At 40.2% G+C, this 15,789-nt stretch overlaps 1 protein-coding gene across 2 annotated transcripts in view; it reads left to right on the forward strand.

The window, feature by feature from the left end:
- The window catches only part of TTC27 (tetratricopeptide repeat domain 27), a 162,487-nt gene extending 149,500 nt beyond the window's left edge, over nt 1–12,987 (forward strand). For both annotated transcript variants that reach the window (XM_070476658.1, XM_020880848.2), the window contains 4 exons: nt 3,510–3,707; nt 4,967–5,078; nt 8,899–8,999; nt 12,750–12,987. In XM_070476658.1, the coding sequence (XP_070332759.1) occupies nt 3,510–3,707; nt 4,967–5,078; nt 8,899–8,999; nt 12,750–12,872 (534 nt within the window). In that variant the 3' untranslated portion in view covers nt 12,873–12,987. The remainder of the gene's footprint in view (nt 1–3,509; nt 3,708–4,966; nt 5,079–8,898; nt 9,000–12,749) is intronic.
- Nucleotides 12,988–15,789: the final 2,802 nt, after the last annotated feature.

Consider the following 15,789-nt stretch of genomic DNA (forward strand, 5'->3'; position numbering starts at 1 on the left):
TTTTAATAACCCACTTTTTTCCTTCAGTTTATGGGACTTCCTTAATTGCAGGAATTACTTTTTAAATTAACTTTTATTCAAATACAGTGAAAATGTAGAAAAGTATGCAGATCATAAGTAAACACGAGTTTTCATGAAGGGAACACACCTGTGTAACCCACCCCCAGAGTGTGAGTTAGATCATTGCCAGCATCCCAAAGCCCGCACAGTCCCCTTTTAAAAATGAATATTTTTATGTGCTATCATTCTTTGTTTCCTATTTGCCAGTTTTTGAATATATTTATTCTTTTTCTCTCTTTTTAAATAAAATTTTTGTATTTTTAAAATAATACAGTTTTTACAAGTTAAGTCGTGGTGTAAGACTAATGGCAAAGTGCAGCAGTTTCCTGCTACACTGCCCCCACCCCCCCGATACTTCTTGCCAGAGGGGAGAAGCCCTCTAGGATTCTTTCGCCATTTGCACATTTCCATATTTCATAATAATAATAACTATATATGGCTATTTTTGTTAACCCAATTTTAGGTATTATCAGTTGACCTCCTCATTTATAGTAAATAAGGACTTAATTCTCTTATACTGGCATTTCTATTACTTCCATTTCTTCCCAATATATTTACACTAAAATTTTGGTTACGTGAATATTTTCTATTAGCATTGTATGTCTGTACAAATTATATTCAAAATGGATGTTACAGAATTCTGTGATCAAGGGGTACTGTTTGCCTTTCGTTTTTTAATGGCATTAATGCTTGAGTTGGTTTTCACGTGACTCTCTGTGAGCCTCTTGTCTAAAATCTTCATCTCTCCTGCCCTCCCCTTTCTGGCTTTAGCTCTGGATGGTCACTCACCCTCGAACTTACCAATCCACAGTCTTCCAGTCCTGATCTTTTGTGGATGTACTCTCCTTGTTACTTTCTCCTTCCCTGGTTTCCATGACATCACTTGCTGCCATCCTTCCTTAGTGCACAGACCTCCATTCATTTCTCCTCCTCTTAAACGGTGTTTTCCTTTAAGACTCTATCCTCGGTGTGATTCCTACCCCACACAGTCTCTTTAAGCAGTATCTGCCAAGGCCACGTGTGACTGCTCTCTATTCCTCTATATGGAACTCTCTCCCCAGGGCCAGATCGAGCTGTTTAATCACGGGACGTCAGAGAGTATAAAAACAAACTTGGTGTTGTCCTGCCTTCTCTTCAGGACCTCTCTCCTGATGGAATCTGCGTGTGAATTGGGTAGAGGTGTGTCTGGTGTCTGCACCCTGACCCCAGCAGAGGCACTGTACCTCCTTGCCGTTTTACAGTTCCCTTTATGCGCCCACAAATACACACACACACACACTCTCTTTACCAACCTTTTCCCTCTCAAACACCAGCACTACAGCTCTCCATTTAATTGGCAGGAAGAATAAGATTTCCCTTCCCCCTTGGCTACTCATCATGGCTAGAGTGAGTAGATGGGATGTTGGGCCAACTGTGAGAGCCCAGAAAAAGCAAAGAATTTTACTACTTTAGTACGCTTCACTTGTCCAGCTTAGTAACTGTTTCACTAGACCATCTCTTTGGAAGTATGTTAATACTTGAAATGTTTACAGAACATGTACTTGAAACAGGTAGTGCACATTCATACCATTTCTCCTGCATTGTGACTTTCAGGCTTAAAACCATGAGTGAGGCTGTAATATCAATTTCATTACTTTCAGATTTAAAACTGTACATCTTGAATTATAATGTGAATTTATGGGCAGAGATAATTTACCTTGTCTGTCACAAAAGAAAAAAAAGTACAGTTGAGTGTTCTCCCGTCCACTTGTATCCCTGGTTGTAATTAGGACCATGAGTCTGAGCTCACATTCCTAACAGTGTTCATGGGCCAGAAGGGCCGTGATTCCTTGGCTGCATCTCACGTCTGGATCAGAACGCTCTGCAGGGAGACAGAGCAAGGTGTCGGTTGCATTTTTCTTAGCAGCTCTTTTCTGAAAGAGGTGTGTCCGTGCAGTCTTTCTTTCAGGCATGAATCATTTATTGCATCAGTACTGTGTGCCAGACACGATGTTAGACATCAGGGACACAAGTTGATGAACTTGGTCCTCTCCTTGAAGTTCAGAGTAAGAATAAAGATGTGGTACCCTGTTTTTTGGAACCTTGCCACTCAGACGAGTGTGTGATCTGTGGACCGTCAGCATCACCACCATGTGGGAGCGCGTTAAAAATGCAGAATCTCAATCTGAGATGGAGCAGCATCTCATACAGGATTCTGCATTTACAGCAGGCTCCTGGGTAATGCTGCTGCTGTCAGTCCAGGGGCCACACCGAGTAGCAAGGTCTGAGGGTACTCTCCTTGAGCTGATTCTTCTGATAGATCCATGTGTCTTTGCTGGCCTCCTGTCACAAGGGTGGGTCATTGAGGATGCACTTTCTGTGCTTCCAGGGAGCCCCTGAGATACACGGCCCAGTATAGCTGTACCTTGTCATAGCGGTGTAACCTGCAGTGTGGTTACACCCACTTAGTTCATCTGTCAGCATTCAGAGTATCTGGGGTAGAATGTGTGAAGACTAATGAAAGTGAGATGGCCAAGAAGTTGCCAAATGGTGAGTGGAACTGGGGTAGTTGGAAGGACAAGAGATATTTTCTGGGTAGCCTGCATGCCTGAGGCAAATGCATTGGTAGTTTATCATTCAACAGTGAGGAAGGGCCAGGACCACTATAAGCAGAATTCTAATTCTGAGCGTTATTGCTGTGATCTGGGTGAAAAATAGTGAGGCCAACATAAAGAAAAAGAAGCTAGATTTAGGACTCATGGATGGCATCACTGACTCAATGGACATGAATTTGAGCAAGCTCTGGGAGTTGGTGATGGACAGGGAAGTGTGGCATGCTGCAGTCCATGGAGTCACCAAGAATCAGATGTGATTGAACTGAACTGAGTATTGAGTCAGATCAGTTATGTGTGGCCCAACCAGGAGAGAAGAGAATCTAGGTTGGTGCTCAGGATGCTGGCTCTGAGAGTACAGGAGGAAGAGGGATCTGAGATCCAGATTTCCCTTTAGGATGATGGAGGGTGAGATGTTGATGGGACGCATCTGGTAGGTATTGAGGTGCACAGTCCGGGGGGTCTGTCTGGAAGGCAGTCGGGCTGGCACTGCACCCACAGTGTTGGGTAGATACGTGGTCACAGTGTGTTTGCAGCTACCGCTGTGGGTCAGATCATTCGGAGAGGACCCCCAGAGTGAGAAGAGAGGCGCGCGGAACCTAGGGCCCTGTGAAGCGGGGCCCTCCAAGGAGCCTGAAAAGGGGACACCAGGAGAGGTCAGATCACTGTCTGCGATGCCAGACAGTGGTTCCGGGTGGGCTCATCTTATTTTTCACTCTTTAAAAGTGGCAGAGTGACACTCTTACAGGCCTGACTTGGTTTTCACTGTCGCCATCGTTGGTGGTGAGGGCGGCGCTTTGTTTTTTGTTATTGTTTGCTTGTTTCTAGCTTACCAGCTTCTCCTGTGCGTTTTTTAAGGTCCTTAAAATCCTGGTCAGGGCAGTGATGGATGGGATGGCCGATCGTAGTGGCGATGTTGCAACTGGCCTCAGAGGAAAGCTGCAGGAGTTATTTGGCAGAGTGACTTCAAGAGTGACGAATGATGGAGAAATCTGGAGGCTGTATGCCCAAGTGTATGGAAACGGGCAGAGTGACAAGCCTGACGAAAATGAAAAGGTGAGTCCTTCCCAGTCCTCCGGGGCTCTTACCTTCTATTTGAACATAGACATGGTGAATCTGCTTTTTTGATGGTTGGAGGGAGGCTAATAATTTGAAAGATAAGATTAATATGCTCATATTTTCAGTTATGATGCAGAGTCTTTTAACATAAGCACCCTGAATTCTGGACAGGTTAGGATGTGTAAACATTCATCTTTTTTCTTTCCATGAGTTTTTCTTAAATAATTGTCCTGTTTCCCAAAAAGGGTCTCTTTAACCTGCTTTCCTTGCAAGCCATGAACAGCTGGTTCTCGTTACTTACTCCACACCCCTTTCTGCGGGCTTCTTGCCGAAGACTAAGGTAGTTGGTACAAGGACAAAGGAGTGTTTAAATCTGAGGTGGAGACTATGAAAAGGAGAAAGAAAAAGGAGCTCGATAAGACTATCGGAGAGGAGCTTTTAAAGTCTAAACATAAATGTTTTACAGAGGTTGCCCTGCCCCTTTCTTGCAAGTGCAGTGGAACACCAGCTTCTTATCTTAGAATGTAAAAGGGGCCTCCAGAGTTTCCAGGGTTGGAATACTAAATGTTTTGTGTTCTTTTCAAAACATCCACAACAAATCAAATGTACTTGTATAAGTTTGGAATTTGCCACAGTACAGCTAATCTGTGGGATTCTTAGCTGTTCTCTCCCCCTTTGTGACCACCCAGCTGGCTTCCAGCAAAGCCTTGTCTGCCTGGAGAATACATACTCACACGCATGTGTGCACACACTCCTGCTTTCCGTCCTTCCATTCTTGAATTCTGTCCTCTCTTGCATATGCGACATTAAGGATACTCTGAATTCTCTGATCTGTGATTTCTCCCTCAAGGGTGGGGCGGTTGTAAGAGAGTTGTTTTAAGCATCTGTGTCGTTACCCACCTGCCAGTAATCCCACAGTTTTCACCAAGTTCACACCTTGTTCTCTGAACTGGTCTCTTAAGCTGATGTTTACAAATGCCAGGGAAATGTGTATACTTCTTATAGATTTGCAAACCCAGCCTTTTAATTTTTGGAGGGAAGTGTCTCCATTCAGACCTGCCCATTTGATTTAACTGCTTGTTGCTGTTGGATGTGCATCTGTATCCCTTCTTTGATGAGAATAATGCTGAGACTGTGCTGCATAACCCAGAGGCTGGCTTTTCAGCTGGAATTAGTTCCATATGACTTCCAGGAAGCAGAGTTTGAAATGTGAATTCTGCTTGTTGTTCTGAATGCTGTTCTTTTTCTTTCCTCAGGCGTTCCAGTATCTCTCTAAGGCATACAAGTGTGACACACAGTCCAGTTGTTGGGAGAAAAATATTACGTCATTTAAGGAAGTGGTTCAAAGAGCCTTAGGACTTGCACATGGTATTTGATGTAATGTTTGATATCCATGGTATATTTTAATGTATTTCTACTGATAGAAAACATATTAGTCAAAAGCAAAATTCCACTTCAGGTAATTTCAGAGTACTTCATTGTATTAGAATTTTTGTAGTTAATTCAGCAAGCATTTATAGATTAACTATTATGTAGTAGGCACCCTAGAACAATGAGAAAAATTAGGCTAGAGGCTTAAATAGTGTTTGAATAAGTGACAGATGGATAGGAAATACCTTAACAACTGTGTTTAATCTTCACACGGAAGTCACCTCCTGCACTGATGATGTAGTAGTAAGAAAATCTGCACTTTCCTTGACTCATATTCTTCTTTTGTAAATGAAAATATTAATAAGAGTACATAGATTACTGGAGTGCATAGCACTGTATTTTAATGTGTGGTATTTGAGGGGAGAAGTAACCTTACCTAGAAAATTGTATGCCAATTAGGGAAAGATATTCCAGATAAAGGCTGCTTTTAATTATTCGCATTAATGAAAAGTACAACAGTTACAGGCAATAATGCACTTTTACATTTATGTTTGAACATAGGCATATGATGCCCTGGGAATGCAATTCAAATAAAATAATGAAGCCACACTGTCAAGGAGTGAATCACAAGGACTGTGAATCTGTCCTAAAGTCCTCCTGTAACTTCTGCAACTAATAGTTGCCACAAACAGGGTGCAGCAAGGGGCAATATAAAGGGCAGACCTTTGGATTCAGGGGCTCTGAGCTCCAGGACCAGCTCTGCCACATGCTAACTGGGTGACTTGGGGTCACCATTACTTACCTTCTCTGACCCTTGTCGTGAAAATGGGGATAATACCTATGGTTGTTACGAAAAATAAGTAAAAGCATATTGAAACACTTAACAGTATCTTACACATGGTTTAAATGTTAATCCCTTACCTCCTCACCCCCTACCCTATTCTTTCTATAGTAGAGGATCTGAGTTGGGTGATAAGGGACTCAAAACTGAAAAGGAAAAAATAAGCAAGAATAAAGCTTAACTTTGCCTTGAAAAAAGTCACAGAATGTTCAAACAGTTTAGAAATGGGCTTAGTAGTTAATAATTCTACTTGTCATTGACAAAAGGATATAAATATCTAATTTCCTGGGCCACCCACCCCTTGACAGGTAAGGTAGAAGTTAGACTCTGTCTAGCTGAAACTCAGTGTAGAAAAGGTTGAGATATTTTCTGACAGGCCAGTGGAAGGAGGGTCAAGGGTGGCTGGAATTTACAAAGCTTGTGCTGGCCTCAGGGTAGGTGGGCTCAGGTGGAGTTCATTCTTTAAAAGTTCAAAGGCCTCTGGCCTTTGTGGATATGGGACTACTTTTGGAGGACCCATGCTAAGGTGTATTATCTACACAGTTAGAGCAGGGTGCAGTTTATTTTGAAGAACTTATCTGAGCTATTTCAACTTGCCAACCCTGAACATTTCTGTGAACAGCAGGTTCTGTATCAGTCAACGCCAGGATATTTTCTGTAATCACTAAGTGATAGTATTAAACCTGTCAAATACAAATAAGCAGGTTAAAGAAGTACTCCAGGAAAAAAATCTTTATTTTGCACCTTAAAATCGATTTCAAACTATTTTTGGTACCCTTTTTTCTCCTTCTGAGAAATACTTTGAGAAGAACAAGTGTCTTTTCTTTTAAGTTTCCCTTTGACTTGAATGAATTATGTGTTTGTGCTCCTTATGGCATTTTAAGCATACCTGAGTGGATGCTCAGCTTTCATTTCTAGTGATATTTTAGATTTATAAAGATAAATCTTAACCTTGTCTGTGTTGCTCTGGTGTAGCCATGCTCCATGGAAGAATAAGCTGAGTTTCTCTGTTATTTCTGTTCTCTTTTTTTTTTAATCTTTCTCCCGATCACTGTGCTCCACCTCACCCAATTCTGGAAAAGGAAGTATGACATTTAAAAAAAAATCTATGTATGATTTATTCCTTTTCGGGTTGTTATTTTGAAGAATAGACATGTGCTCCAGAAAGCTTGCTAAGGGTTTCCACATAGGGTTGGAGACCCTTCTGAACAGTGTTGTCATTGTGTACCCACTGTTCTGTCTGGAGGGTGTTCATTTACAGTCTGTGTTGTTCTGTTTTCTGGGAAAGGGTGGGCAAAAGTTCATTCCTTCTTTGCCATCCAGGAACTTTTAAAATCATAGTTATGCATTTTAACTACAGTCTGCCTGGAGGAAGCATAGCTGTCATGGATTTCCTGATGATTTGAAACAGCAGGTTATTTCTCTCTCTCTGTTTCTCTGTCTCTAATGCCTCTTGAAAATAGGATTGAGGAAGGCCTCTAATAGAGTGTTTGTCTCTTTGCTCTCTATTTTGTTTTTCTCAAAATGACAATGAAGGATTGAAAACAGAATCACAGCTGTTTTTGTTATGTTACTAGGTACTAAACAACCCAAGTATCTCACTAATGGTAGTTACAACCTTCCTCTATTACAGGACACAGACATCATAATCCTCAATATCTCTAGGTTAACCTATGCCCTTTGAAAATGAGTGTGACATTGTTGACTCCCATTCATCCTTTCAAAATCTAGTTTTTATTTTGAAATAGGAATGCCAGACATAGCTCATGCTATAGAAGGTGTTAATGAATGACAAACCTATTTTACCAGGCACACACAACCTCTGCTAGTTTACATACGGTAAGAAATCTATTGTCTATCCCTGTTCTAAGATACACAGTACTGAGGAGACTTCAGTTGCCGCACTGTTTCGTGGAGTTTTAAAATAGGTTCTGATTATTGATCTGTTTGTAGTGAGCATAATTTACAGGAACGGAAACAAGGAGTCAGTGGAGAAATCTGAAGAAGTGAAGTGAAGTTGCTCAGTCGTGTCCGACTCTGCGACCCCATAGACTGTAGCCTACCAGACTCCTCAGTCCATGGGATTTTCCAGGCAAGAGTGCTGGAGTGGATTGCCATTTCCTTCTCCAGGGGATCTTCCCAACCCAGGGATCAAACCCGGGTCTCCCACTTTGCGGGCAGACGCTTTACCGTCTGAGCCACCAGGGAAGAGAAATCTGAAGCATTAAATTTTTACAAAGCTCCTCACTTGTTCTTCCAAAGTGTTAATATCCAGGCCTTCTGCTAGAAAGGGTTATAGCCTCTGTTCATAAGTTCAAGTTTAAGGAAAATGGGTTCCTCAGAATGCGGGAGGCAGAGTTGCCAGAATGAGTGCCTGTCTTCTCCCCTGCTCGGTGCTAATGGTTACCAGGCGTGACTCAGCGACCGGAGAGCCTGGTCATGCTCACCTTCCCTAAATGCAGGCACCTGGGTTGTTGACATCACTTCTTCCGGAGTGGTGATACAAGCCCCAAGTATGAAAATGCAGTGAGAATTGAGCTATGATATCTGGCATGTCACTTCCTTGGGCTGGTGTCATTGGCAATTGTGAGTCCCCACTAGGGACTCAGTACTTTGGGAAGCCATGTTAAGATGAGCTGTATCTGTTTTTGTTCTCTGTAGACATCTTGTCTCTGCCTAATTTCAATAATCTATGCTTTTTTGTTTTTTTAGAGTCTATTCCCAACAATCTGTAACTCACCAAAAAATACTCATTTTCCTCAAAAGTCTCCTTTGAGCAATAAATTATCCTTTTTAAGGAATAAAAGGGAAAATTATGCACATAACTTATTTTCCTTTTACCAAAATAAAAACTTCCCATGTAGAAGCATTTCTAAAGTCTGTTACTATAAAATGCTAATGAAATAATTGCATTTTGTGCCTTTAAGTTATCATTATCATTTTTTAATGGATGTTTTCCGTGTATTTATCTTCCAGTGGCTATTAAATGCAGTAAAAACAAATCCAGTCCCCAGGAGGCTATACAAGTGCTGTCTTCAGTTCGACTCAATTTACGGGGCTTATTATCTAAAGCAAAGGTGAGGGTGAAATGTGAATTGTTTAGAATTATCACAGGAAAAAAAAAAGATTTGGTGTCAGCCAGCTGCTCTTAACTGTTCTTTACATGAGGGATAACTTTAGGCCCACATTTTATTTTATTTTTAAATTTTGTTTATTTATTTTATTTTTGGCTTTGCTGGGTCTGCATTACTTGGCATGGGCTTTCTCTGCTTGCAGCGAGTAGGGGCTCTTCTTTGTTGTGGTATGCTGGCTGCTTGTTACAGTGTCTTCCCTTGTTGTGGAGCATGGATTCTAGGTGCGCGGGCTTCATTGGTTGCAGCTCGCAGCCTCTAGAGCACAAGCTCAGGCTTCGTTGCCCTGAGGCAAGTGGAATTTTCCCAGACCAGGGTTTGAACCTGTGTCCTCTGTATTAGCAGGCAGATTCTTATCCACTGTACCACCAGGGGAGTCCCTCCCATTATATTTTAGATATTAGCCCCCGGGTGGTTGTGCTGGTGAGGAGATCATTGACCTAGTAACTAAACCACCCTACTCACGGGTAACTTAGGAATCTTTGAAATTAATATTTATAATCCAGCTCTTGATGCTTTCTTTAAACAGTGCTCTTCTACTTACATCACTTTTTCCCAAAATGTGGCATATATACTACTAGTAGCACTTGGGTAAATGTTGTTATTTTAATATATATTTATTTCAGTGCATATTATAAAAAGTGTAAGTAGCAATCAGATCTATAATTTCATGAATATTATTGTTCATTTTCTATTTACAGTATTCTAATGTTTTCCTTAAAAAATACTTTTATTTAAAATAATTGATTTAGAGACAGATATTAAGTAGGTGATGTATGGATTTGACAAAAATGTTAAAGTAAATGTCAAACTCAGGTTTGACAACTAAAACATATGCTATCAGTTTACAAATAGCACCCTGTGAGCTAGTGCTAGGAGGGGGACAGCTGAGAGTCATCAGGGATTTCTTGAGTAGATTGGACTCCACATCTCTACCTGTGACAGATCAGGTCTGGGACAGAGCCTGGGAAATCCGTATTCAGTTTCCCAGGTAGTTCTAACATGTAACTAGATTTGGAGTATACCCCTGGGAACAAAATTTGAAGTAATACAACTTCTAGTACAAATTAGCACTTTCTTTTCTAATCTTTGTTTGCCTTCCCTTTTTAATCTTGGGTTGCAGCTAATTTTAACTCACTTCTGAAAGCCAAATTCATGGCATGTGAAGGTCACTTCTGGACACAGGTAAAGACCTTTCCAGAGGGTGCATTTTCATTAATTGCTTGATTTTTTCATATCAGAGCATCATTTTTGCCTCTTTGTAGATTATTAACTCACTTTCCTATCGGGACCAGCTTTCTATAATCTGGGGGAACTGCATTTTCTCCCAGCTTGACAGCACAGCTTCAGATTATGTGTCTCTCAGAAAGCTCCAGGAGCTCTCTTAAAGAAGGTCAAGGTAGCAAACTTTTTTCATGACTCTTATTCCCAAATCAGGAGCTCAGTTTCCTAGTTTCAGTGAGGTCATCAACTTACCCATGATTGTTTATTTCTTCAGGATGTACTTCACAGATTTCTCTTTCTCTGTGCAGAGCTTATACAGGATACCAGTAGTTAATTTTACATAAACCTACACTTATATATGACTTAAATAGTCTTTTGGTAATGTGATTTTTACTTACTTACTTTTGGCACACTGGGTCTTCATTGATGCACGCGCTTTCCTCTGGTTGCAATGGGTAGGGGGCCACTCTCCCGTTGCACTGCTCAAGCTTCTTAATGCAGTGGCTTTTCTCGTTGCGAAGCATGGGCTCCAGGGCCCGTGGGCGACAGGAGTTGTGGTTCCCGGGCTCTGGACCACAGGCTCAGCAGCTGTAGTGCATCGGCTTAGTTGCTCTGCGGCATGTGGGGTCCTCCTGGACGAGGGATTGAACCTGTGTCTCCTGCATTTGCGGGCGGATTCTATACCCCTGAGCCATCAGGGAAGCCTGTCTTAAACAGTCTTGTCTGTACTGTCCAATCCATTCATATTGTGGAATTCGAAACATTGAAAATGAGGCCTCAGAACATCATCTATGTATAGATTTGTTCTCATTAGATCTCAACTGGATTATCCAAAAATGGGAAAAATTGCTTCCCAACACCTCCTTTGAAAGCACCTTTTTGCATATAATATTTGGGAGCCCCTGATTTTGTAGTAAATCATTTTTACTTTTCTACTTTGTAACAAATTGGATTTGCTAAAAAGAATTGCCTTCCTAAAGAACACTTTTCCAGAACACTTTAAAAAGTGAAAATGACTGAGGATGACCGTGTTAAATAATAGGCTCAGTTTGCACAAATCTCTGGTCCTTTTCTGCCAGGCCTGGCATGTCATGGAAATAAACTCCTAGATAGAACCTAGAAACTCACCTAAAGTCATCCAGTTCTTGTTCGGCCAGGACAGGGTAATTCCTCAACCCTCAGCACCTCATCCTTGTCCAGATTTGCTGCCAGGGCGGTGGTGGTGGGGGGTCGGTGGCATGAGGGCAGCTGGTGAGGATACCAGAGAGCCTGGAGGCAGAGCGGATACAGCACTTATGCTCCATTGGACCCTCAGCAAATTATTCTTCCTTCCTAAGCCTCAGTTTCCTCTCTGCTTCCTCCTTACTTTATAGGGAAGTGAGGCAGATTTGTGATGATTTGCAAGCACTGTAATTCTTAGTAAAAATAAATATGCCACTTAAGTCCAAGTTACTTTGCTCAGTGGTGTTTTTTTCTACTGATCACATCGCAGTGGTTGGTATGTCAGTCTGTTGTGAAATGCTGTGTAAGATGTGACTACACAGTTATGTGGCATAGCTTTACAAAACAGCTCTATGCTCTGTAAATCACTGTGAGAAATTCTAAGCTTATGGTGATGATGCCTTCACTCAGAACATCTTCAGGATTCCCTTTTTAGAATAGCTGTCAGAATGATTGCTGTCATCTGTGGTGGTGGCACACAGTCATATTTTAATAAGTTTGATTTTTTTAAACAGTCTTAAGGATGTTTAAAAAGATAGATGGTAAGCTGAGTAAATTACATTTCTGATTAAAACACACACACACACACACACACACAATGTGGTCATAAAATCCTGAAGCTAGTTGTCCTGGGTGCCTGTACTGACTCAGCAGGCAGTTCCTAGAAAGGCATTCCAAAATGTGCCAGCCATGGTGGTGTTACTGAGGGATATTGCAATATTCCCCCACCCCAAAGCAATTCCTTTTGCAGAAGGAGCTCACTTTTGTTTTATTGTGCTGGACTTTTTTGTTTTTACCCAGTCTTGATGATTGTTGTGGCCTCTGAGTCCTAAGCCATAATTAATTTTCAAATAGCATAAAGAGTATGATTTATATGAACTTGAATCTAAAAATCTAAAATGTATTTGTTTTGCTTATATACACAACAAATAGATTTGTTTTGCTTAGATGAATAATGTCTATTTATCAAAAAACCATCTTATGACATTCAAATTAATAATACAATCAATATTCAGGATTGCTGTTTCCAAGAGGAGAACTCATTTGAATTTACAAGTTGAGGCATGTTGTTTGATTCATCCATTGTTGCAGCTTGTTCATTTCCAGGATGGTGAATGGAACACAACTATTGCTGCTATAATGTTGTGGTTTTATTATACAAAGAGAATTTTAATTCTGTACTCTGTGTCTATGTTTTTTTAAAGAGATGGTCATTGTTTTGATAGTTCTGCTTTGTTCTTTATGCTGCAGCAACTTTTTACAGACGCGGCAAGTGGAGAAATTTCCAGGGAATTAGGTGATGAAATAGCAGCTATGGACACCTTAGTGACAGAGCTTCAAGACCTAAGCAACCAATTTCGAAATCAGTATTGACCATCCTGGGAACAGTTTCTGGAAAAGGTGTTTCACTTTCCAGAATTTCTTTTATATCTGCGTCTCTGAAACTCAAGATATTGATTTTTTAAATAAATTTCTCTTATATGGCTAACATCCTTGCTTTTGTGATTTTTTTCCCAAATGCTTCAACTTTGTGAAATACATTAAATAAAATGTTTCTTTCCTCTTTGTTTAGGCTTAATTACAGTTGAATTCACTATTTTTATTATTCTTGAGGTATTTCAGCACAAAGAGGGGGGGGAAATGTAGTTTTCTTTTTAGCATGGAGTTTATTCTCTCTCAGCCTAAAATGAATTAGATCATTCTCTGGAAAAAGTCCAAACAGGGAAAAAAAAATCACACACTGCAAGTTTGTGGGATCATTAGATTGGCTGGTATATTATCCAAAAGTGATAAAAGTGTACATTCGATGATGGAAACCTTTACACTTCTTGAGATTTTGTATTTGGGTCAGAAAGATACAGACTTGGCTAAATTAGGACTATGGGTATGGTTTAACTTCTAAATCAGGAAAATGAGAGAGAAAAAATGACATAACTCAAATCTTGACTCAACCATTAGCCACTAGTAACCAGACTGACCCTCCTCATTGTGTATACTGCCAGCCTTAAATATGGTTGTTTAATAAGGTTATGATGAGTGAAGACAGCTATAAATGGTGCCATATTACAAAAATGCCAAAGTAAAATGTTTTCTTAGTAATGTCTATGGAAACAAATATTGAAGGCAGCAGCTGAATTTAATAATCTTACTACAAAAGTCGTAGTAAGGAATTTGTAGTCCTGGCTTTGGTTGCTGAATGTTCGGTCCTATGCATAAGTCATTGACCCTTGCTATTTTCCATGTTCTTATTTATAAAATGTGAATAATTTCTATTCCTTACTGCTTTGTGCCTTTCTGCTGCCTTTGGAAATTTAAAAATACAGATTCTGAACATTAAAAAAAACTTTAAGAAACTTTCATCAGTGAATTTTGATTATAAATGCTTAGCAGTGCTTCTTTTCCTTAACCACGTGCTTGTCTTTTCTAGTATCATATTGGTGTTAAAAAACAAAACAAAACTGTTGATATATGTCTCAAAGCAGTTTCTCTTATAGGAGACACAATAACTATGAAAAAGAACAATAAAATGATGCAGTAACATGGGTTAACGTTAAATGCCCACTTGTGCCTTTTATGGAGGCCATTGAGGATTAAGTGGATAGATGGATGGTTGGATAGAAGGAATGAGATTTTAAGATTAAAACCTTTTTATTAGTGTCTAGCTATGAATCCCAATAGAAGATTAATACTGAAAAGGGTAAAGACTTCAGGAATTGAGTAGAAGATTGAAGAGGAATTTCCAAATTTTTAGTTCTCAGTTTGCTTTCTTTGGGTTCAAGGTAGAATGGCACTGGTTACTGAGAATTGTCACTAACCAAGTCACTAAAGGATTGTTCTCTTCCAGTCTGTTCTCAGATGCTATAGTGGACCAAAATCTCCAGAAGCTGCCCTACACCTCTTTTTTCTTGGGCTCATTTCACAAAAGAGCTATTAGGTACCTTCTTTTAAAGATACAGACCTATTAGTTGTTTAGTAATCTTACTAGGTGAGTGACTGTTAAGTGAATGTTTAACATAGTTAAAGAAAATGTGGTGGTGGTGGGAGGGTGACTGTGGTAAAGTAGGAAAAGCTTGGGTTTTAACAAAAGCTTGTCTCTACCACCTCCTAACCCTTGGTACTTAACACTCTGGTACTTGATTTTTCCATCTGTAGAATAAGTGTTGTGAGAATAGTACCTCCTATCAAGTTCTTAATATCACTTATAGCACTTTAACCTAGCTGCAGAGTCAGTAACACAGTATCTGTTTAAGCAGCTATATTTCACTTCCTATAGGGTCTTTGGTGCTCTGTATTGCTGTTATGATTTAAATATTTGCTGTTTCCAAATGAAATTATAAATTTCAGCTTTGTGGTTTTTTATTCTTAATACATTTGTCTTCAGAATTACTTTTTTGTCAACTAAAAAATATAATAGATATTATCCTCTGATCTTTATTAAGTTCCCACAATATGAATAATACTTATTGGGGTCTCACTTAAGTACTCTGAAGATTTGTGATATCACCAGGAAACTAAAGGTCACAAACTCTAGAAAGAGAAATTGCTGGAATTCAAAGACTGCTAAATCCTGCATTCTCTTACTATGTCGAGGCCAGAAAAAGGCTTCCAATATGTCAGCTGATTTCAGTTTTCTCTTTCTACCAGTGCAATACCTGGAAGGTTTGCTTGTCATTGTTTACAAAGTTTTTCAAGGAGAGAAATTCTGTGAATTCTTAGTTAACCTGTGGTCTATTAAGATTATTTAGGGTTATTTGGTCTTTATTTTAATAAATCTTTTGTTAGCCTTTTTCCAAAAAGACAGCATAGTAAAGTGAAATGTGTTAGTGACTCAGTTGTGTCTGATTCTTTTCGACCTCATGGAGTGTAGCCCAACAGGCTCCTCCGTCTGTGGGCTTCTCTAGACAAGAATATCGGAGTGGTTGCCATTTCCTTCTCCAGAGGAGCTTCCCAACCCAGGGATTAATCCTTGGCCTGCTGTATTGCAGGCAGATTCTTTACCAGATTCTGAACCATGAGAGAAGCATAGTAAATGGGGACCCTAATTGGAGAAGAGTTAAATAAACCCCAGTGGAATAAGAAATCTCTTCTTTACACCCAAACCCAAAACTGAGGAAGCTTGGAGAGTTGGTATGTCTGGAGTGTAGAGCCACGGGGTGTGTGATGAGGGATGGGAAGTAGAATAGTAGATTCGGAACTACAGAATCCCAGAGTGGACAAGTTCCCATGTGGAGGTGGAGAGCTTTGCCTTACATCAAGTGGAGCCTCAGTACAGTAATGGAGACCCCAAACA

The sequence above is a fragment of the Odocoileus virginianus genome, chromosome 2 (genome assembly GCF_023699985.2).
Source record: "Odocoileus virginianus isolate 20LAN1187 ecotype Illinois chromosome 2, Ovbor_1.2, whole genome shotgun sequence".
NCBI lineage: Eukaryota > Metazoa > Chordata > Mammalia > Artiodactyla > Cervidae > Odocoileus > Odocoileus virginianus.